General features: G+C 36.5%; 1 protein-coding gene across 1 annotated transcript in view; it reads right to left on the reverse strand.

Moving 5' to 3' along the window:
- SLC15A5 (solute carrier family 15 member 5) overlaps positions 1-23,713 on the reverse strand; it is a 72,288-nt gene that overhangs the window by 1,858 nt on the left and 46,717 nt on the right. Inside the window, exons 7-8 of the mRNA XM_036906921.2 lie at positions 22,817-22,948; positions 2,996-3,104 (exon numbers count right to left, since the gene is read on the reverse strand). Coding sequence (XP_036762816.2) covers positions 2,996-3,104; positions 22,817-22,948 — 241 coding nt within the window. The remainder of the gene's footprint in view (positions 1-2,995; positions 3,105-22,816; positions 22,949-23,713) is intronic.

A 23,713-nucleotide genomic window follows, 5' to 3' on the forward strand; every position in this document is an offset into this window, starting at 1 on the left:
CTTAACATCAGATGGCACCACACTAATATGAACTGGTGGCGGGTTGCCCTTGGGTGCTAACACGGACCGAATGTCCCCTGTCTATTGGTGAGAATGTTGTTTCATAATTAATCCACTGTCCTCAAAATCTTGCGGACAAGAGTAACATGAGACTGTCCTGTTCTTTGTTAGATTGATTTGCCACTGTTATCTGGCTCCAAATGATTATGAGTTTGTTAAAAAGTGGATTGCGATTGGATGTGTGTTGTGATCAAACATTAACTCATAAATAATATGTTTCAATAATACTGTCCCTGGGACAGCTGTATTTTCTCTTGTTCCTTTGCATACTTAGCGTTTGTTAATGTTTGACAATAACAATTAGTCTAGATATGAATCTGAATCATGTGCTCCTCCCTGCGGACACTGATTATCCTGCCTTAAAGTCCATACATTTTCTTGCCCTGCTCTTCTGGTTTGGCCGGTCCCATCCCTGACAGACAACAAATATGCAAGGCAGCTCATGCCTTTGGGCTCATGTAGGTGGTTTGGGATACTTCAGCTCTGCAGGCAAATTTTCCAGACTCTTTCTTCTTCTAATGTGACACCTATTTTCCTGTGAAGTGGCTGATCAACTGATGATTGTGGGTACAGTTACTTTAACTGAAGGGACTGGTTTCCTACCTACCCACCAGAGTTAAGGGACTGTTAGAATGTGGGTAGAGGGCTCCTCAATGGCACTTAGAAGAGCACAGTAAAGGAGAAAGTGTGTGGGCTTTACAGAGAAACAAACTTGGATTTGAATCCTAGGTTTGTGAACATAGTCAATTCATTTACCTAGGTAATTGCTTGAGTTTTCTTATTTGTAAAGTGGAGTGATAAGCTCTATGTAACAGGGAAGTGGTACAGATTAAATGAGATTATTTGTGTCTAAGACACAGGGTGCTCAACACATGGTAAATTAACTTCTTCCCTTCATCTTCACTCTTTATTTTTTTTCCTTTCTTCAAAGAGTAAGGAGGAAAAGAGAAGAAAATATACTGGAAATGAGGGAATTTGGTAATAATCAGATTTATCACTAAATAAACCCTAAATGATCATTTAGCTCCTTCTCGTCTTTGGCTTCTCCAGTCTCTGGTGCTTTCTGTATTTTTATTCTTGCCTCCTTCTCTGCACTCCACTCTACCATGTCTCACTTCCTTATAGTCACTCACTTGCTCCCAAGGAAGACTCTCACTTAAATATTTTAATATGAGCAACTAGATGCTAGCTCTATATAGACTAGTACTCTGTTTTCTTCAATTCTGTTTCTCCAGTGCCTGGAACCATGCTTAGTATGTTGGTTGAATGAATGGATGGATGAATAAATGAGCAAACAAATCCCTGAGCTAATAATAGATTGTGGTTCCAGTGCTACCTGGAGTCAGTCCATAATCGTGGTCATCTTGGCCACACCTCAGCGAGTCTAGAAGAATAAAAAGGAGGAAGAAGGGAGCATATGGCAAAGTATGAGGCCATTATTATTACTATGGCTAACATTTTTGAGCATTTACTCATCCTCTCGACAACTTTATGGTACACTTACCATTTTTACTGTTTCCATTTTACAAATGAACTGAGGCTTAGCAAGATTAAACAGCTCACTGAAGTTGGATAGCGAAGGTGGAGAACTGGATACACCTGGGCTGACTCTGGAGCTCACCTTTTAAACTACTTCATGAAAGACAAGGACAGATCTTACAGGGGGAGAAAAAGTCAGCTCTGAGAAACAGCACAGGGTGATGAGAATTGCACCTTCTATATGTTTGGAGGCGAGGGATGGACGGGAAAGAGGCCTCGCCGTCAGCTTCGGTTTTGTTGCTGACTCTATTTTGCTACAAATATGAGGGCTTCCGTGTCGGCTCCTCTGCAAGACTCTTTGACACTCTCATTTAATTTTCAATCTAAGAATAAAATAGGCATTTCAGGGAAATTATGCATTGTGGAGGGTCAATTTGATAGCTTCTATACCTTGGAAGGTAAGAAATTAAAAAATTCAGGGAGCCATAAAGACTTGATTTTGTCCTTGGTTCTGCCTTAAGTGGGATTTAAGTGTCTCATACTGGACATAAACTCTACAAGAGCAAGGACGTAGGTGGCGCTAAATAGTCATTAACTTACTGACTTTGTGTCCTTCTCATTTACTATGGTACCTATCACAGAGTAAGGTTCCAAAGAGATTTATTAAATGAATAAAGGAATGATTTAGGCAAAGGAGAAGTGACAATGGATGGGATAAAATATGACTACATAGGTAAGTGGATGGAGGGAAGTGAAAAAAAGGAAGAACTGTGTAGTTTCCACTGTGTGGCAGACATTGTGCTTATCCCTTTATCAAAATTCATCTCCCTGAAGCCCACAAGAGGTTGGTATTATTGTCTTTATTTCACGTGTGTGGAAACAGGCTCAGAGAGGTTAGACAACTTGCTCAAAAGCACACAGCTATCCAAGACTATATCAGTGAGAGAGTAAGGTGGGCTGGTGATGGATGGATGGTGGAGGATACAAATTAAGCCACTGAATGGTCTCAGATGACTGACTAAATGATTTTGCACAGTTTGTTATTGACCTTGAAATGGTCATTGCTGATTTAAAGGCCTGAATGGGATCCAAATCTTAAGCGTCATTAGATTTCTAGCTATTTGTTTAATGATATTTGCTTTTAATGATAATGACTCATCCATTCTTATTATCAATATGGTTATTTCTAATTCTAAAGTGGCATTTTACAGTGGAGAAAAAAATATCTTGCTTTAGAACATGTTTCAGAATCGAGGCAAGCACTGTTTTATTAAAAGGATCAATGGAAAAAGTGGAGTCTAAATTGAAATTTCTTGCTCTGAATCATCTGTTAAATTTCTGTAATATGCTAATTTGTCCAGTCATGGCATACAAGATTCCCGTTGGCTCAGGGGTGGTTCCCAGATCAATATTTCATGGGCTCAGAAATCATTCATCTTACCACACACTTACATACCTTTGTGAAATACTCCAGAATCCCAGGACGTTCAAAAACGTTAACGATGCCAAGAAGAAGAAGAAGCTCTCTAAACTGCCTTTGTTTAATGTGTTTGGAAACCAATTGCCTATTTGGAACAAATGTAATTGTTATTCAACTGCAGAATTGTAAGTTTCTGTGAATATTTTATCATTCCACAATTCCTAGAGCTTTATTTGCTTCAGTAATATCTACAGAGCGAAAAAGCTCATCTGAAAATCTCATTGTCAAAATTTAATTCTGCAATTAAGAGTAAAATGACGAGCAAAGTACCCCAAATATTTTGAAGGTCAAAGAAACCTTAATATGTATAACACAATATAGATGTCAGAAGAACTGGGCTGTAAAATAACCCTGTTATGCCATCAGTCTGCAGGAATCTTGTTATCTGGTTTATCCTAATGTTTGTAGTATCTTGAAGAATACCTGGCATGGGAGGATTGTTCAGTAAATATGCACTGAATGAAAAGTATTTGCCAAATCTGTTGCATATGCTAATTGTAAGGTCAGTGGGATAATATATGTAGATGACAGATGTCACATTATTTTGCCAACTTACATAAAGCCAGTGCTACCTTATTATATATCACAGACCCTGTTGGAGAAATTACTTGAAACCTGGTTGACATGAAGATATTCTTTTGACTTGATAAGTAAATCCTTCAATTTATTACTTCAAAATAGGATATACCCACTCCTTTATGATGCTACACTGATATATTCAAAATTATTACATGCATATATATGAAACTATTTATGATTCAAGGTGATTGCTTTTACTTTGCTTCTAGGTTTTGACTTTTGCTTTGGATGTTTGCTATAATGCTCACTCTCTTTCTATACCAAAATCTGTGTATCTTTATCTGTACCTATCATCTCTATCTATCTACATATATCACCTGCATCTCTACACACATACCCAATTTTTCTTCAGTGGGTTTTGAGATGTTATTATTTAATATATTATCAAAATATAATGTATTATATATGCAACACTTTTTTATGCAACATTTTAAAATGGCAATAGGATCTTAGTATTAAATATATCACAGATATATAGTATTAAAGAATGTTTAAAAGATTGTCGAAAGGGCAAAATTTATCTTCGCAGATAAGTTAAATTCAGTTGCAGTTCTAAATGGGCAGAATATTTCCAGAAAATGTTATGCATTATAAGAATGGGAAGTGATTATATTTGAACAGTCAGATGCTAAAGTTTTGGCATTTTGTTGGCTTTTTATAGGAGCAGCAACTACAGTGGGTTGTGGAGACGGGTGTGGGGCCAGAGCAGTCAGTCACATGCCAGTGCACTTGATCTTCAGGCCATCTTTGGAACAGGGGCTGTGGGTTGCTTCCTGAACTAAACAATTGTTCTTGGTCTCCCCCTTGACAGTGCACACTTTTAAATGGGATTTGAATTAAATGCTCTGTTCAGGGTTGATAGTCAGCAAGTGCGTAAGTGTGATAGCAGTGATTAATAGAGCCACTTCCCATTTAAAGCTGTTTCTCTTCTGTCATTTAACAATGACTATTGTTATGGACAAGCCATGAAAATTAGCTTGTGTCCCGTATAGTCTTGGACTGATAAATGAAATCTTGTATTGAGTTTAAAGCTATTTTGCAAGTTCTAGTTCCCCATGTTATTTATTTGTGTTCCATTATAATAGATATTTATGATTTATTGCTATATTGACACAATGCCTTTATCTGATATGTAGGAATAGTTTCACTGAATGTTTCCTGCTATGTTTGTCTATTGGATATTGTGTAACTCTCTTAATGTGTGTATGTGTGTTTCTAAAAACTAAACATTTGATTGTACTTGGATGAGGGGGTTTGGGGTAGAAGTCCAGGTAAGATGAGATAGCAGCACACTTATTTTTTGGGAAGAACTAAGCCATTCTGATAAACCTATTCAAACAGTCCTATTTTCTTATTTCTCTTGAATTAATATCCCAAGCATATTTCTGTCCTTTTCATTTCACATCAGTATTTTGCATGTCATGCAGTTATACCATTTTATCACTGTGTTTCTCTGGCTAGAGTGAGAGGGTTTGCACAGATTAGGCAAGTCTCAGAATTAACATGACATTAATTCTTCTTGGAGCATGCATTTTGCTTCAAAATCAGTAATTGAAAAGACTATATATTATAACAAAGTCAGGTGAGGGAGAAGAATATAAGTTTTGTAAGACCTTTAAAGGTAAAACATAATATTTCTACGAAGTCATGCAATTACAGCAAATACCAGCCCAGTGGGAGCAGCAGCAGGTCCCCGGCATGCCGGTGTGCTTGGGTCTGTCCCTGGGGATACTGTGGTGGGCATGAATGAGAAGCCCTGTGACTTGGTATTATGGGCTTGTGGGGTGACAGAAGGATACCCTGCTAGAAAGGCTGGAGAGGCAGTGGAAATTTATGAGGAACACAGAACATTTTGTAAGTGGTGTTATTTAAAAAATACCATGAAAGATTGCCGTAGCACCCATTCCAACTTCTGATAATGCTCCTATATTCCTTCTGAAACATCATTTTTAGCGTTCAGCTTTCTTCCTAGAGCTGATCTTCATTCTAACCCCATGATTTTGCCTTACTAGGTATAATGTAACATTCTTTGTAGCTCATTTACATGGTGTGCTTCGTGGTAAAGAGAGCCGTTAGCTGAACCAATAGTGTGGGGTGGACACCAGCAGCAAGCTGGGCAGAGAAGCTTCTTGAAACCTACGCTTTGCTTTATTCCTAGAGAGATTTTCTGTCTATGTAAAGAGATGGCATTAGATATAAAAAGATAGAGAAAGGGGTGGGCCCTGGAGGCAGCCTTTTGGAGTCAAGCATCTCTCTATTCCTTAATAGTTTTGTTTAGGGGCATTAGTCCAGCTGGACCACTTCAGCCTCAGTTTCTCCTTTCTAAAATGACAACAATACCTCTCTCGCTGAGCCGTTAATGCGAAGTAAAAGAGAAAATAGGTGTCAAGGGTTGGACACAGGAGGCACCCCCACAAACTTTAGATTATTACCTCCCCTCCCCACTTTAGGAGTCGCTCATACAAAATCCTGTAGGCCAATAGCCTGAGCTTCATCTTGGGGCCCATTTCCTGTCAGATAGTTCTTCACATTCTGTGTGCCTTTTTTTTTTTTTTATCATTATCCCAGGACTGGTTGTAAAATGTTCCATTTAACATTGTCAGTTGACTCAGCTCTTAGGTACTATAACTTTATTTTAGTAGCTTATAAACTTTTATTGTCGTAATTCACATTTGTGCCATTTTTTATCTGACATTTCTAGTAGCTGATTGAAATCGGAAGCATCCTTGCAGAAGGAGACGAAGAGAAGACTTCGGGCTTAGAACGGGGCTAACTAAACTTCTCCAGATCTTAGCGTGGGCAGAAAGAAAGGTTAACATGACGAAAAAATGTGCCCCATAGAGAGTCCGGGGGATTAGTAAGTGCCATTTTTTAATGCTCACAAGAACCTTAGTTAAATACCTTAATAGTATAACAAATAGTTAGTAATGAGTTAACATCACTTAAATATTACCATTACCTAAATGTAACATCTTCTTAAGACCCCTCAGCTAATAGAATACTCATAGAGTATTCGGCATCATTTGGAAGTCCCCAGATATTTTGTATCTAGCTAGATTCATTTGTTTGCTTGAAAATCACTTGTTAAGAATTTTCATGCACCAGGAAATGGGAATTAAAAGTTGCTTAAGAAAAGGAGCTCACAGATTAGCAGGGGAACCATGCAAACAGTTAGTTGCTCTAGAGTACTCAATCTTATGTATACTAAATAAAATGTTCCTATGTATCTTAAATTCTCATGGTCATTTTAGAGACGAAATGGCTATGAAATTATCTGGATTAGCTCTTCTATTTACAGATTAAAGAGTGAAAGACAGAGGCAAAGTGAAGCATTGCTCAGGGACAGCTTCATCTTCTTGCTCTTAAAACAATTACAGAGAGATAGCCCCCAATGGATGAGAATAGAACTACCACTTTTATAACAATCCTTAACATCTTAACAGTTTGAAAATGTCTGGACAGCCATCTTTGAAATGCTTATCCCAAATATACCTTCTTAAATACCAAAGACATTTCCACCTAAATCCTGGGATTGACCTTCAAGCTATTGTGAGACTCTTGGAATCATTTCCACTAAGTTTAAGTCTTTTGAAACTGGACTGAGAAACCTATTGGGTGACCCACATACACTGTGATGCTAAAGCAGTTGAAAGTTAGTAACGTGAGAGAGGAACATACCTCATTACTGTCCCAGATTGTCCCTTGTATCGTTCAAACCCCACATTTCATGTCCTGCCCTTGTGTCTTGAGTCTCACAGGGCCCAAAAGGCCTGACCATGTGTCCCCTTGCTATGGTCAGATGCTACCCATTGGGAAAGTATCCCCATCTGGCTAGTTCCCCTATTAGCTGGACCAGCTGCACCCTGCCAGGTCCTCAATCCAACAGCTTCACTTCCCTACAATCATCAGCATTATTCAAGCAAGCAGTCACATCCTCCTGCAGGAGCCAGGGGTCACCTCGCCTCTTGTATACTACAAAAATGACCTTCACAGACACTGCTTGTTCTCTGCATTCCCGGGCACGGCCCCATATGGCCCTGCATGCCATGTCCTCCTCCCCGGGCTGTGAGTACATGTGAATAATAAACTTCCGTCAGTACCACCTGTCATGTTTTCAGCCATCTTCCACTATTGAGTTCCTACTCCCCACCTCACCTTCGGGGTGAAGAGGAGGTGATCAGAACATGCCCCCACCACAGAAGTCAAGGTTGGTTCTAAATAGAATACTAGTAGCTGCTATTGCTCTGATGCATAATTACTGTTTTGGGGAAGAGAAGGAGCCTTTCCATACACCCTTCTAAACAGTACCTGCCACCAAGTACCAGTGCTTCTAAACTGCATCAGGGAGTGCAATTCCCATAAACCACAAGACATGAGTAACAGGAGCAACAACAGTCCATGTGCACCACATCCAGGAAGTGCAATTCCTGGACGTAAAGCATTAGAAATGAATGGGAGCTCTGGGGAGCCCACGGTAGTCTTGTATCCTTGACACTGAAGTTTATAATCACCCCATCTGATCAGGGTGTTGGAGCACTGGAAAAATGGTACAAAGAAAGTTCTCTCTGCAGCCCAGCCATTGGTTTATCTCAGTAACTTGGGTATTAATGGGGAACTTTGACAGAAGACTTTAGCAAAAATAAGGAAAGTAACCAGGACTAAGGGAATCCACACATTCTCAGTGGGTAAATGCTACCTCTCAGTAAATCTCTTTTTTTAAGGATGACTAAGTAGAAAAAAAAGCCATTATAGGGGAAAGGTGACTATAATACAGATTATAACTGTGATACAGAAAACACCCCTAATGACAAAACACAAAATGACAAAGTTTGAAGTAGTAGTAATAATAATAATAATGATAATAATAATAATAATAATAAGATTGAAGAATTCATAGGTAAAGATAAAATGAAGTAGTGGAAAATAATGTTAGGCAAAGTTGAATTCAAAAGAAAAACCATGTCAAAAGACACTGAAGGTCTTTTTACATTGATAAAAAATCACAATCCAAATTGAAGATATGTCAATAAATATCCCTTAAGCAATGATAACATAACAAAATCCTGAGATAAAAACAGATAAGCATAGTGAGTATACCACTATCACTCAAGACCTTGGAAGTCCTAGGTCCTGATATATCACTTTGATCAGTTTTCAATAGAACAGGCAAAAAAGGAAATGATGCAGAAAACTGGTGTGATTGATGAGAGTTTAATAAAGATTACAACATTCTTTAGTACAAAGAAATAATATGCTCTCTTATAGGAGTTTAAATAATATCAAGAACAAACCAAATCCCTAAGAAATTGATGTTACTCCTCCCAAATACCTAGTTGGTCAAAGAGGAAATAAAACTACAATCAAAAGTATTAAAGAAATAAAGAAAACGATGACATTATAATGACAAATTTAGGGGGACAGATAGAAATTTTGCTCACACAAAGTATTTAAGAAATAAAACGATGACATTATATTGAAAAATTTAGGGATACAGATAGAAATTTTGTTCAGGGGCACATTTAAAGGCACATGTTTTCACTTTTAAAGAATGGAAATAAATGAACTATTCAACACAAAAAATACTAGAAAACAAAGCAAATCTAAGGAAAGTAAAAGAAGGAAAGAAAGATGAAAGCAGAAAATCAATATATTAAAGCATGTTAGATTTAATAGTTCTAAGTACTGACACACGATAAGAAAATGTAGCAACACTTCTGACAAATCTGATCATATAGCAAAAGAATCAGAAGAGATAACAATACTTATTTGTGAGTATGCTATGTTAGTACAAGAATCTTGGGGAAATGGTAGATTATCTAGGAAAACATTCATGACCAAATTTGAATGAAGAAGAAATGAAAAATCTTAAGGGCAAGAAACAGTAGGGAAAAGTTACAAAGAATTATCCTCAAAAGAGACATTAAGTCCTGAATGCACCTTTTAATTTCCATGGAGGAAGTGAATCTTCCCCGTCCGTGGATCTTCCCAGAGCATAGTAGAAAGATCAAGTTTTGATGCTACCAACTATTGTTTGTCCCATGTAAGCAAAGATGATTTAATATTCAAAAAGTCTATTAATTAAATATACTTTATATAATGTCAGTAACAGTAACAAACTAAAAAAAATGATCTCAGAGCTGCTTAAACATTCAGTGAAATTTAATTCTTAAAGAACAAGAAATAGAAATTTTCTTAGGATAAAGAATATCCTTTAAGAATGTCTTTATAAACCTACAAATATGCATATCAGAAAAATACGAGACTTTCATGCTAAGATCATGAACAGGATAAAATGCTACTGTCTTGTGGTATTAACATTGCCTTGGAAGTCCTAGGTCCTGATAAAGATGCAAAGCATAGAAGTTAATATTGGAAATAAGGATAAAATAATTGTATTTAAGATTAGATGATTTTGCTGTGCCCTTAAAAAGATTACCTAAAGTACTCTCATAAATTTACTAAGAAAGTTTAAGAAACTGATGCAAGATGAAGACATAAATTCTAAAAGATTATTATAAAAGATTAATAATCTCCCTATATAATTGTGATTACCTCAGGGAGACATAATAAGGGGAAAGGATTCAGTTCATAATATCAACAAGAAAGCATAAAAAGCCTACAATAACTCCAATAAGAAATGTTAGGGATGTCCATGAAGAAAGGAAAATCTGACTGAACTGAACTTTTAGACCTTGAATAAATGAGGAAGTCATGTTACATACTTGGAGCACTAAGTACTTTAAAAGCTTTATTTCTTTTCTAAAATTAACAAGTTTTACTTATTAAGATAAAAATAGGATTTAGGGAAAACTGATAAAACGAGTCTAAAATTCATCTGGATAGATAAGTGAGAGGAAGTAAGATTTTTATAAATAAAAAATAATCATAAGTATGATAAGTAAGATGTACCATAAATTATAATAATTAAAAATACAGTGATACTAGGGGATGGCAGTGTAGCATGGAGAAGACACATAGTGACTCTATAGCATCTTACTATGCTGATGGACAGTGCCTGCAATGGGGTGTAGCCGGGACTTGATAATATGGGTGAATGTTGTAACCACAATGTTGCTCATGTGAAACCTTCATAAGACTGTATATCAATGATACCTTAATAAAAAAATACAGTGATACTAAGTTAAAATCAAGAGGCAGCTGAAAGGAGTAAGACAGAAAGAGAGCCCTGACATAGTCCCATGCTCACTTAAGGGCTGAGAATACATTAAAGTATGTATCACTAACTGATTAGTTTAATTCCACTTATCCTACAGTTGTGGAATATTTATGGTTTAACCAACTTTTCACAACATATATCATGTTATGGTGTGAGACTTGGTTATTTGGAGCGAATGTTTTCTTGACATAAAAATAATGTTCCCATGCATGAGAAAACTGTATTCAAAATACTAAAAATACTACTGAAATGTCCACAACTATGAATGCAATGAGATGAATCACAATGAACAAGTTTGAAAGATTTGATTCTGTATATTAATAAAGTCTGTAAAATAGACATCTATAAAATTAAGTGTTGAGTTAAAACTGGGAAAATATCAGCAATAAATTTGGCTAAGTGATATTACCCTTAAAGTTCAAAAGAACATAAATCAATAAGAAAAAAACACAAAGACACCAAAAGAAAAATGAGCAAAGAATATGATTAAACATTTCATGAATGAGAAAAGATAAAAATGTTTACATTAAAAAGTGCAGTTTCCCATTCTAAAAAATACAATTTAAAGTAACAGTAGAACATAGTTTTTACTGATCAGATTGACAAAGATCAAAATATCATTATGCTCAGGGTTGAAATTAATACATGGAGACAAATATTGTACTATAACAGTGGTGGCATAACGGATGCAGCATTTTAGAAGATAATTTGGCTGTACTTCTCAACAGTCTTTAAAATATGTATACTCATTGAAAGAGTAATCCTATTTCCAGGATTCTAGAAGGAGACAATAAATGGTACACCTAAAGATTATACAAAACAGTGCTCACCTTAGTAATAATTTTAGCATTGAAAAACTGGAAGCAACCTAAATATTCCTTAAGAAGGGAAAGACAAATCAGGTATATATCCATGCAATGAAATATACCAAATAATTCTTGAAGGTGAGCTTCCTTTTTTTTGGAGAAGCATTTTAAATGACATGGAAATAAGTTCACAGTATTTTTAAAGGAAAAAAGGAAGTGGATACCTGATACAAATTTGTTCATAGAACACTCAGAAGGGTTTATTTAGACCCTAATTTTGTTTAGAATCTGTAACATATAAAATTAATACCTACACACACATGCACACAAATAGAAAAAATTGGAAGAAAAATTACCCAAATAATAATTGCCATCATTTTTCCAGCTATTTTACCCCTCCATTTTAGTTTGGATTTATTTCATCATATATTACCTTTACAGCAAAAAAAATGATATTTTAAAACCACTTTAGCAAACATACTTCTGGAAAACTTTGACTTCTAAAAATCATTTTTGATGTATTATGAAACAACAGAAAGGGGTGGTTTTCTATTGCTATCAACTCTTCAGCAATTGAAATACTGGATAACAGCCTCCATACTGTAACTTGGAAATTACATGCTATTAATAAAACTGTCCTAAGATATTATTTTAGAAATCATAATATCCAAGTAACCATAGCCAGTCGATTCTGAACCATAAGATTCACTCATGTCAGTGGTATGTCACTGTCGGCCCAACTGAAATCCTAGATTTACCAAATACCTAAAGTACACATGGCATTAAGTGCTGTGGCATATTGCTTTTGATTACAGGCAAATTTCTGCAATGTCTTTTTGGAGGAAGATGAAGTATTTCCCCTTTTTATTAGCTATTATTTCATTTTAAATGCAATGAAACTTTGAAAATCTTAAAATGTGCCTTTTGGGATCTCTTCAAATGATAGTTGGGCACAGTGAGCAATTATTTCCTTCAGACTTTGTTAGATTTTTTTTTAAGTTATTTTTTGTGATGCTGGTGATATAGCAAATATCCAAAATTCTTGAGACAAAACAGAAATGGGTTTTATACCTTTATATTAGGCACATGTATTGCTTCACTATGTGCTTTTTACTTGAGAGCAAAGAAGTATGCAGTGAAAAAGATTCAACAGTCGTCCTCCAGGGTGGGTGTTCTTCTGAGTCAGGAGAAATAAAGCCTGTGCAGTGATAAGAGATTTGGAATCCGGAATCCACCACTGCTATTTGATTTGGCGATTTATATAACTTTCTCAGCTCATTTTCCTCTTATATGTAATGGGCTACAAATATCTACCCCCAAAGAATTGTTGTGAAGATTTAATGAAATAATATCTTTGTGAAATGCATATAGCAAAGTCTGCATATAACTGACACTTAATAAATGTTCATTTCTTCCCTTCCTCCTTTCAGTAACCTCATTTAAATGCTTCATTTGAGATTCATAGCTCTCCTACCTGAGTTAATTTTTAAGACACATTAATTTTCATGATACCTGAAGGAAATAATATCCAACAACTATATTCTAACTTCGGCTTCTCTGCCACTTTTTCATATTTATTTTATAAGTACTCAAATTATTATTACCCTCAATTTACAGATGAGGAAACAGAGGCACAGGGAGGCTGATCTGTTCACCCAAAGTCATGTAAAGGAGACAATAAATATTTGTTGATTGAATGGGTGAACTGAGATGGGGCCCTGGATCTGCACATGCTCAGTGCTTTGCTTTCATAACAAGGTCTGCATCGAGACTTTAATTTGCATTTCCATTTCTTGGGAATTGTGGCTAAAAGTGCAGTCAGCTCACTGTTTCCAAAAAGGGACGCTGTGTCTTTCAAAACTGTAGAGAAATTGCTCTGTACTGTTCACCCGAACTGCAGAGAGAATGGGCATGGGTGATGTTTGGGATAGCAAGCTGTCTTAGAAGGGTGAGCTCATTCTCTTGAAGAGCACTGGGAGGTAAAAACCCATCATAAAAAATCCAGATAGTGTGTTCTCATGATGATTTCAATGAATTATCATGGAAATGAGTTTTAGAGGAGAGGTAATGCTTCGTGATAATAGCCCGATAATGCCATTAGCCATGAACTCTAATTGTAATAGCATTAGTTAAATGAATATATCTGATATTAATTTGAGTGTCAAATATTTCTATAAAGTTCTTCCTTAATTAAACATCAGCCTTGCCATTGTAAATTTAGTATCGAGTGCCAGCGCTTGCACATAGTAGGAACCCAACATGCATTTATGAACCATATTTATAAATCAATCTCTTAAGTGGAGCTATTTAAAACAGTTGAACATTGAATATAAATAATATGATGACTAAAGCAGGAACTGATTTTGCCCAATATCTGCATTCCCTCATGTGCAACTCCAATTAGCTAATTGTGTAGACGTGTTCATTTCAGAATTTGAGAAGAAATCCTTTATCATTTGTTTTTGGCCTATGTGGAGGAAAATAGCCTCTCAGATTTACCTTCAATTACTTTAATTCAAGAGCAGAATTTATGGCTTACTTCTGTGTCTTATGGTCTTTAGACCATTTTAAAGTCATCCTGCCTGCACTGAGCACCTGAGGGTCACCAGGTAACAATAATGTCCTGTGTGGCTGTGTCCCTCTTCACTATCACCAACATCAACTGGACCTTCAACACTGCCAGCAAACCACACTTCTCTTCCAAGTCATCTTTTCTTCCTCTCCCATTATCGAGTTCCTCTCTCCTGCCTCTTCCTACTCCTCATTTTCACCTTCCTCCCATTTGCTCTCATGAATGGTTTGCTGCATACTTCATAAAGAAATCGGGAGCCTTGAAAGGGAGGCTTCAGCACCTTTCCAATACTAGACGCATTTGCTTGCACCTGCCCCCATCCTCTCTTATTGTGGCAGAACTTAGAGGGACACAGGCAACCTTGGAATTTGTGGCTCCAGAAAGGGGAAGTCAGGAGGGGACTAGCGTCAAGGCTTCACAGTAAACAAGGAACCACAGTCCTAGACATCTAGAAAATTCAGCATGAGAAACAAGGGGCTACATCCTGGATGTCTGGAGAATTCAGCTCAAAAAACCAAGGTGTCTTCCTAGCAACAACCCTCTGCCAATCCTGTAAACTTTCTTCTTTTTGACATATAAACCGTAGACACTGCAGCTCTGAGGGCCTCCACTCTTCGAGCCCCTCCTGTTTAGAGGGAGTCTTTTTCTTTCCTTTTCACTTCTCATCAAAAACTTCACTGGTTGCTTCAGGCTCTTATCCACGGGCTTCACTCTTTGTCACCTCCAAGACACAATCTTGCGAAAAACAGCATACCAGCCAGTAACACTTTTCCTGTTCTGTTTCACTGAAAGAAATATCCGCTCCCCAAGAAGAAGTCGATCTCTGGTCTTCCTCTAGCATTTTTAACTTCTCTGTCTATACTAGATATTAGTGCCAGTTACATGTGCTCAAGTATCTTTGAAAAGAAAAAGGTATCTTGAACCCACATCTAAGATTCTCAGATAAAACAAAGGATTCACAGTTAAATCTGATGAATTATTTTTTAGGATAAGCCTGTCCTCAAATACAGCACAATTTTTTTTTTTTTGGTGTAATGTGTGCCCATAATATTGCATGGGGCATACTTATTACTAATAAACTTATTTGTTGTTTACCTGAAATTCTGATGTAACCATGTATATTTTTATTTGCTAAATCTGGCAAACCACATCCCCATCCAGCCACTGCTTTATCTTGTAGATCTTCAGTGCCAAGTTCTTCAAAAGAGTTGCTTAAATGTGATACCTTTATTTCCACACTTACTAGATATTCTTTATCCTACTCCAATCTGGTTTTCATTCACTTCTCACCACTTATGTAACACTTGCTAAAGTTATCAGTGATCATAATGTTGCTAAATCTGTGCATACTTTGCATTCTTCATTCTACTTGATCTCACAGCAGTATTTTATACCATTAACCATTCTATTTCCTACTTGAAAAAGATCCTCTCTTATCTTTATATGTATATATATATGCACACGTGTATGCACACATATATGCATGTGTATACTTTTCTCCCATGTCTCTGGCTGCTACTTTTCTTCTTTGGCAGGCCATTTCTCCTTCATCTAACCTGTAATGCTGAAGCTTTTTAGATGTAGGCCTTGACTCCTTTTTCTCCTTATTCTTACTATTCACACTAGGTAATTTCATTCACTTCTTTGTATTCAAAAGCAATTTTTGTACCAAAGATTCATGTATTTATATATCTAACCCAGATCTTTTTTCTGAGTTCCAGATATTTCTATTCAGATGTCTCACAGGTACGTCAAACCGAATGTATAAAAAAATGAATGGAAAATTTTCAACCTATTCGTCTTCTAGTGTTCTCCATTTAGTAAAGGGAATCATCGCCCAACTTGTTCTTGGCAGAATCTGGGATGCTTTCTTGATGCCATTCCTCTCTCCTGTCTCCTGTCACCTCCTGACTCTGTCGAAACCATCATGAAGCACTATTGATTCTGTCTAAAATCACCCTTATATCCATTCATTTCTCTGTATCTGCCTACTTTCTAATTCATCACTATTCTAGACCACCTGGGTTACTTCAATTGTACCTTTCCTACTTTTCCTGAACATTCTTTTTCTCTTCCAAATTATGCTGCATCCATAGTGATCTTACAACACAGAGATTGTGCCACTTGCCTGATGCCTTCTTATTGCATTCAAGTTCAAAAAAAAAATCCCTGCAAGTCAAAGGTCCTACATGATTTTGCTTTCCTCTAACTCCTCATCCTGACTCCATGTGATTCTCCCCATTCCAGAATATTTTCAGGTTACTGATCTTCTCTGAGTTCTCTGAGGCACCTGCTAATTCCGTACTTGTAGGTTTTGGTATATATGCTCTCTACCAGAAATATTTCACTCCTAAGCTCACCAAGGCAAATACTGCTCATCCTCCTAGTGTCAATTTCAATACCACTTGGAGGCACTCTTAGTGTGAACATGGATGGATGTGTATCTAACTGTAGACTTGTAAACTGGCCATGCAAAGAAAGTCCCACCGATAACATGGTCCATAAGGCCCAGAAGAATCTTGGAACACTTCATTTCATCCCATCTGGACTAGAATTGAAGCTGAATAGGACAACTGAACTCAGCATTTATGGAACACATTCTTTTCTGAAACATTACGGAAGTGCCATGCCGGAACATCACACCCATGGTAATCTTAGTCCACTTGACCAACAGTGTGATCCCATTTAAATTACAATCGCAACACCACCGTAAATTATTTTTGTGCACCTTTATTTATCTGGTGCTTTATAACTATTTCCTCAGTTCTCATAGAAATCTTGGAAGTTATTATAGACACTATTTTAGAGAAGGAGAAATTTAGACTTGGAAAAAAAGTTCAGTAATATGCTCAAGATCTTACTGCTTATTAAGGGCTGAGTTGAGTTTGAACTCAGGTTCGTCTGACTCAAACAAAAGTTCACCCTTTTTTTTTTTTTTGAGTCCAAAAGTCCACCCTTTCTACCTCTTGTATGCCAATGGCAATGGATAATTGCTTTCTATGGTCTAAAGGATATGTTGGGATCTGCCCTGATTCTGTTAGGAATGAAAGCCAGGGCTTCTGAGCAGCTCCAATGGTTTCGGATGTAATAAGGATGTAATAAGTTGTTTGGGATATGGAGCCCCACTGTCTGAGTAGGACTTTACCTCACATTCTTACTGATGTCCAGGAGAAGGGTCTGCCTGTGGGAGCTACTCAGGATCTGAAAAGTCAGCCACAGGAACACTGGCACCAATCCAGGTGACAGACAAGTAGAGTGTGATGCGGCTAAAGGTGAATAATGGCGTAGCGGGCCATTTCTTTGGCCTCTTGGTCTAAAAATATGTTCTCTCAAAGACCCATATAAGTTGGATCCGAGGCATTGATCCGAATTTGAAGAAACACATGTCTAAGAAAATAGGTATGGGCCCATGAAATGCAGTTGAATGGATTTCCAGATGCATACACATTTCCTTCTTCCAAATTTACTGTAGTTGTTTAAAGAGTGACTCTGTGATTCACAGCGGCCTGGCTGTCAGTGGTCCCAATGATCACTGATATTTAAATGAGAATTTTAAAAGATCACATTTTAATTTAAAGTGATCTTCATGGGAATTAAACGGTGAAATTCTCTGCTCCTTTCTTGAATACTGAAGAGGAAGGACTAACAGAGACAACAAGATGTATACCTTGACTTCTTGATTCTGCCCAATTATCATTTTCCTCAGACATTTTGCTTTGGATCTTTCACTCACAGCACATCCATAACTAAGATGTCACATTTTCACTGAATTCTATTTTGTTATTTTTGTCAGAGGGTAAACTGGAACTCTTGAGTGTGAGAAAATTGATCTGGTTGCTAATGGGACATAGTTGAAATAAGCAGTTTGACTGACTTCTTCACTTCCTTATATTAGCATTGCTACTTTTAGATAAACTATTCCTGAAATGATTAGTGTAGGAGGATGGGGTTTAGTCTTGTATCTTCTCTTTTAAAGCACTCACAGTTAGAGATCCCAGAAGGATCAGTTTTCTCACTTGTACTGAAAATGTCACTCTAACAGTTATCTGTCTGCACAGTCAAGTTTTGAGAAATCTTTTGAATTTACTGCATTCACACCATTCTTCATCATGGTGCTAAAAATGACTAATGCAGCTTGAAGACTGGGAGACTGTGATAGCTAATCATTCCTTTCCAATCACACACTAACACTCAGACACACACTCATATGCACACATTCTCAGCTGATGTGAATCCTTAAAGGTTTAAAATATCCTATATGCTAAATAGAATGTGGAGGCACATAGGATAGTATGCATATAGTTAGAGTGTTGGTTTCACTTATGGTCAGCTCTGTCCGAAACATTGGTCTGGTTTTTTGACTCAATAGACTGATCATACATGAGTCACAATAATATATGACTTAAACTTTGTATTTAAAATGATCTCTAGTGTTCAGTGTTTCGAATGCACGATTTAACTTTATTCTCTCATCATCTCTGAGAAAAGTGAAGTGCAAGCATTCCCTTTTTTCAACAAGAGGAGACAGTGATAGAGAGATGATAGTCTACCCAAACTCACGCACATGGAGGAAGCAACCATTCTGTTTCACAGGCCCTAATTAATCACTATAAACCAGTGTAGGGTCACTAGAACCAAATCATCTTGATGAACTTCATTTCCTTTCTCGATGAATGCTATTTTGACGGCTAAAGGAACTATCACAGCCACAGATACTCCCAGAAAAGCATATAAGTCTCCTGTGATGTCATTCAGAGAATGATGGAGAAGTGTGTGGGTTGAATGATTGTAATTAGGGGAAGTGGGAGCTGATTACATCCAAAAGGGAGAATTAGTTGATTGTCATTAACTTGCAGTGAGATAGGAATTTTCTACAAGGTTCTATTTTTGGTCCTGTCTAATTCAACACTTTTATCAGTCACCTGGAAGAGATCTAGGAAGTTGCTTACTAGTTGCAGATCACACAGAGCTAGTAAAGAATTAAGGATTAGTAATTCACTGGAATGAGAGACTCAAAATTTTAAAATATTCATTATTTATTTAGGATGGGCTGACATTTAGAAAGGATAAAGATAAAGTCCTGCATTTAGTTAGGAAAAAAAAACTGTGATAAGATGTGTGGAACCAAATGGAGATAACTGCTATAAAGAAAACAACAACAAAAAAAAACAGAAAGAACTTCAGGTTTTAATTGACCATAAGCATAATGCAACTTTGCCAACACTCTCTGTTGGCATTCAGAGAGAGAGAAAGAGAGAGACAGCAGGTTGATAATAGTAACATATCCTGGTTGCACCCTTCTTGAGGATTTTGCTGGATTGTGAAAACCATATAAGGAATACACTGACGAACTGTTCATTTAATGGATGGAAGGGCTTTGATAGTGAAAAAATCAGGGAGTCATGCGAAATGCAAAAAACTGGAGTCTTTGTATTGAAAAGAATCATGATGGCTGTCTTTATCATACATTTACAGGATTAATTCCTAATCCTCACAACATGATGAATTATTTATTGTTGTTATTGGCATAGAAACAGAGGACATATTGCTAGAGTACCCAGGTAGTCTGATTATAGAGTCTACTCTCTTAACATTGTACCACATTATTTCTCTGAATATTTATCAAATGTGTGAAGAGTTGCTATGTGGGTAGAAAATTAGACTTATTCTGTGGAATGTAGTTATCAACAGTTGGGCCAACTCAGGTAGAGAGTCTGCTATCTCAAAGTAGAGAATTTTTCTGGGTACTAGAAGATGCTGGTACATCGTATAGTTTTTGGTACACTTACGAAAAAGAGTAGATGAACTCTAGGTAACACCCAATTGTAAAATTCTAACTTGTCAGGATATAATTTGATATAGCACAATATTTTATAAACAGAAAACAAAAACGCTTAAGAGAAGTAAATTAATTAGTGATAATTTAAATGGTGTTCTCTTGAATAAAAGTTTAAAGAGCACCCCACCCCACCAATCATGTTGGTAAGATGTCCTCACCCTTTGTCCTCGGTAAACCTCCTTCATGGGCGCCAAACTGCCAAAATTATATAAACTTTTGTTTATCCATCTTTTACTCTATCTAGAATATTATCAATAACATCTTATATGCAGACCCCAGCCAAGGAGGGTGTATTACTTTGGGTCACTCCTAAGAGCTGTTTGAGTATTAAATCAATGTTGGCATTAGTTTCAGAATGCTGAGAGGGATAGATTTGTCAGATACTACCTTTGATGACTGGAATACTTCTCTTTCTTTTTCCTGTCTTAATCATTACACTTAAAAAAAATAAGGATGATCATACACCTTTATAAGATTGTCATAATAAATGCAATAATGTATGTAACAACTCCTACTATACTATGCAGATTCTTAATAAAAATACAGTTTTTTTTCTGTGAAATGTATTTATTTGCATGGATAGTTGTGTGTAATAGAGAATTTGCCTGCTCTTTGTCCCTGGTTCCTGGGAAGTGAACTCTCAGCCTTTTGATTTTCCCGGTGATTGGAGTATCTTTGTTATTCATGGTGGCCCTTCACATCCTACTTGATGGTTTATGCTGATGAAATGACTCAGAATGGAGCCTGGCCAGCAAGAAGACCAGCCATGTGATCAGAGGGTTAGAGCTTTGAGCCATATGATAATCAGTCCAACTCTGGGGAAGAGAGAGAGAGGATGGAGATGGTGTTCAACCACGTGGCCAATGGTTCAGTCAATCTTGCCTCAATAAAAACTCTGCATACTGATGCTCACGTAAACTCCCTAAGTGGCAGTAATCTGCATGTTGACCCACACTGACACGTCAGTTTAGTACTGCATCCCTGAGGCTGAAGGGAGTTTCACTTTTGGAACTCTCCCAGACATTACGTGCCTCTGCCTTTGCCTCATTCTGATTTGTATTCTTTCGCTATAATAAAGCTGAATCATAAATACTGTGCTTCCCCGAGTTCTGTGAGTCATTCCAGAAAATTATCAAGGCTGAGGAGGTCTGTGGGGTCACTCCACCTGTATGGCCAGCTTATCAGAAATGACGGCAGCTCTGGGGACCTCCAAACTTGTGGCTAAAGTGAGGACAATCTTGTGAAGAATTTTATCTGTAAAGTTTGACTGAACTCTGGGTAACTTGCTTAAGCGTGCATATGAAGGATTTGGATTTATATAAGAGATAAACTGATACTAACATTTGATTTTGAAGTTCTAGAGTATATCAAATATGGTTTGATCACAGATTTGTTTAGAATAAATTTGCAGAAACATCTTCATTGAGTAATGCTGAAGAAAATAAACATACATTCATTACCTAAGATGTTTAGGTAGAGATAGAAGCAAAACTTTTCCAGGTTATCTTATAAAATCCTAATTCCAGTGTAAAATTCTTTTACACATAAGGAATCTAATGAGAAGTCAACAACTTGCTGTAGTTCACTCAATTAATTATGAGGGCTTAGATTTGAAGTCTTTGAGAAATGAAACCATATCTCACATAATTCTTTGTAGCACAGGGCCTGGCACATAGTAGGTATTCAATATGCTGGTTTGCTTAACCTTCCCAGTTAACTAAGAAAACGACTTTTTAGCAATCAATCAAGGATTATAGATTTGTTCTCTAGAATTCTACTATACCTATTGAATTTATCACTCTTAATTTTATTTAATTAAATATAATCCTTTTCTCTAACCTCTGGAAATTTTCTGAAGGTTTGGGAGAGTTTATTTTGCTAGCTATAGTTCCCCCAGTAACCAGTATGGTGCCTGGAACACAATAGGTCCTCCATAAATAGTTTTTGAATGAAGACCTATTGTTAATAAGAGTTTCTTATTCATAGAAGTTAATTTTTCCATAATTTAAAAATGGTAATTTTAATCTGTTATGAGAGAATACAACCAACACTTTCTTTACATTAAGTACAAAGCAGTACATTTGAAAGTAGAGAAGAATAAGCTTCTAATATATTCCAAAAATAAGCAAAACTAAGTTTTAAAAAATTTAAGCCACATTAAACATCTTAGAACAAATAAAGGGAAATGTCTGTGGATTTAAAATATAGCCAAAAACATTTCAGTGTGACAGCTAATCATTGTTACATCAAGTCTGATTTTTCTGCCAGTACATGTATGAGTAGTACTTTTATGTTGCCTGTGAATTTCTCAGACTGGTTTTTCCTTCCGACCAAAATATCATGGGAAAAACTTCCCAAAATCTTTTGTTATTCAACTCACAATTTCTCTTTGCATAGACAAGATTGCAGGAAAATGACAAAAAAGATCATCCAGATATCCTATCCTCCTCTATTTACACAAGACTTACCTTTTCTGAGGATTATCTATGCCAGCTATGAGGCGTTATTGAATATGGCCTCATTGAAAGACCTAATAAGAATACAATAATGACCAATTTGTTTTAAAATACACTAAAAAAGACAGCGGACAGGGTCTCATGAGAAGTGACATTCTGTAATTACCTCCTGCTATCAAAAGAAAAACAATTCCCAGAAATTAATGAATACAGCAAGAGTCTATGTCCTATCTTAATTCTATCTTAATTGCAAAAGTGGATCAATTAAAAAAAAGACTACACTGCCAAAGCCCCTCTCTTAAGTTTTGTCTCCCAATTCTCTAGTCATCGAATCAATATATGTAAGCATACCATGAACCTGTTTTTACCTTCTGAGATGAGATACACCAACTCCACGAGCAGTGCTCCCGCGAAGCAACCAAGTCCATTGAATAGTGTCAAAAAACTCAGAGAGGTTCCTCTGATGGTACTTGGAACAAATCTGTATGATATTACAGAGACTGAGGGTAAAAGAGAAGGTCAGAATTTAGAACATTATCTCTAACGTACTTTCATAGATACTGCTCAAATGAGTGTTAATCATACCTCAAAGTTTACTGACACAGGAAAAATTGGGGTTGGACCTTGTTGAAGTTACTATAGTAAGATATATTATGATGTTACAATTTACAGATGTCTACAAGGAATAAAATATGGCAAAACATACTCTTGTTCAGCTACAAGGAAAATCCGATTGCTCGATGTTTGAGTGTCTTAGTATATTCACTCAAATTTCACCCCAATTTGAGTATTTCTTGTGAATTGTGGATTGAGGGGAGGCATGTACATGATAGATAATATCACGACAATCTATTGATAAGGTGTATGATTCTGTGATTCTATATAAATCATTAGGTTCCCTCTGGAAAACTTAAATTTATTGAATTTATATTAAACTAGCCTGGAGGCTAAGACCCTGGACCCTGGAGTTAGACAAGATTATGCTAAAATCCCAGGTCAACCATTTACCACCTCTGTGATTTTAGTAAGTTACTTAAACTTTCCAATCCTCAGTGTCGTTCTCTATAAAATGGGAATAATATCATTACTCACTTGCAGAAGGGCTATGGCTCTTGCTATAAAATATGTAAAGTGGTTATTACAATGCTGACTTGTAGGAACTGAATAAGGTTAGCTATTTTTAACAATATTAATCTTACCAAGTCCCTGCTTGTGCAAGGCACTGTGTAAAGCCTTGCACTTTTAAATACACAAATTTAAATTTA

Source organism: Manis pentadactyla, chromosome 14 (assembly GCF_030020395.1).
Source record: "Manis pentadactyla isolate mManPen7 chromosome 14, mManPen7.hap1, whole genome shotgun sequence".
In the NCBI taxonomy this organism is placed as follows: Eukaryota; Metazoa; Chordata; class Mammalia; order Pholidota; family Manidae; genus Manis; species Manis pentadactyla.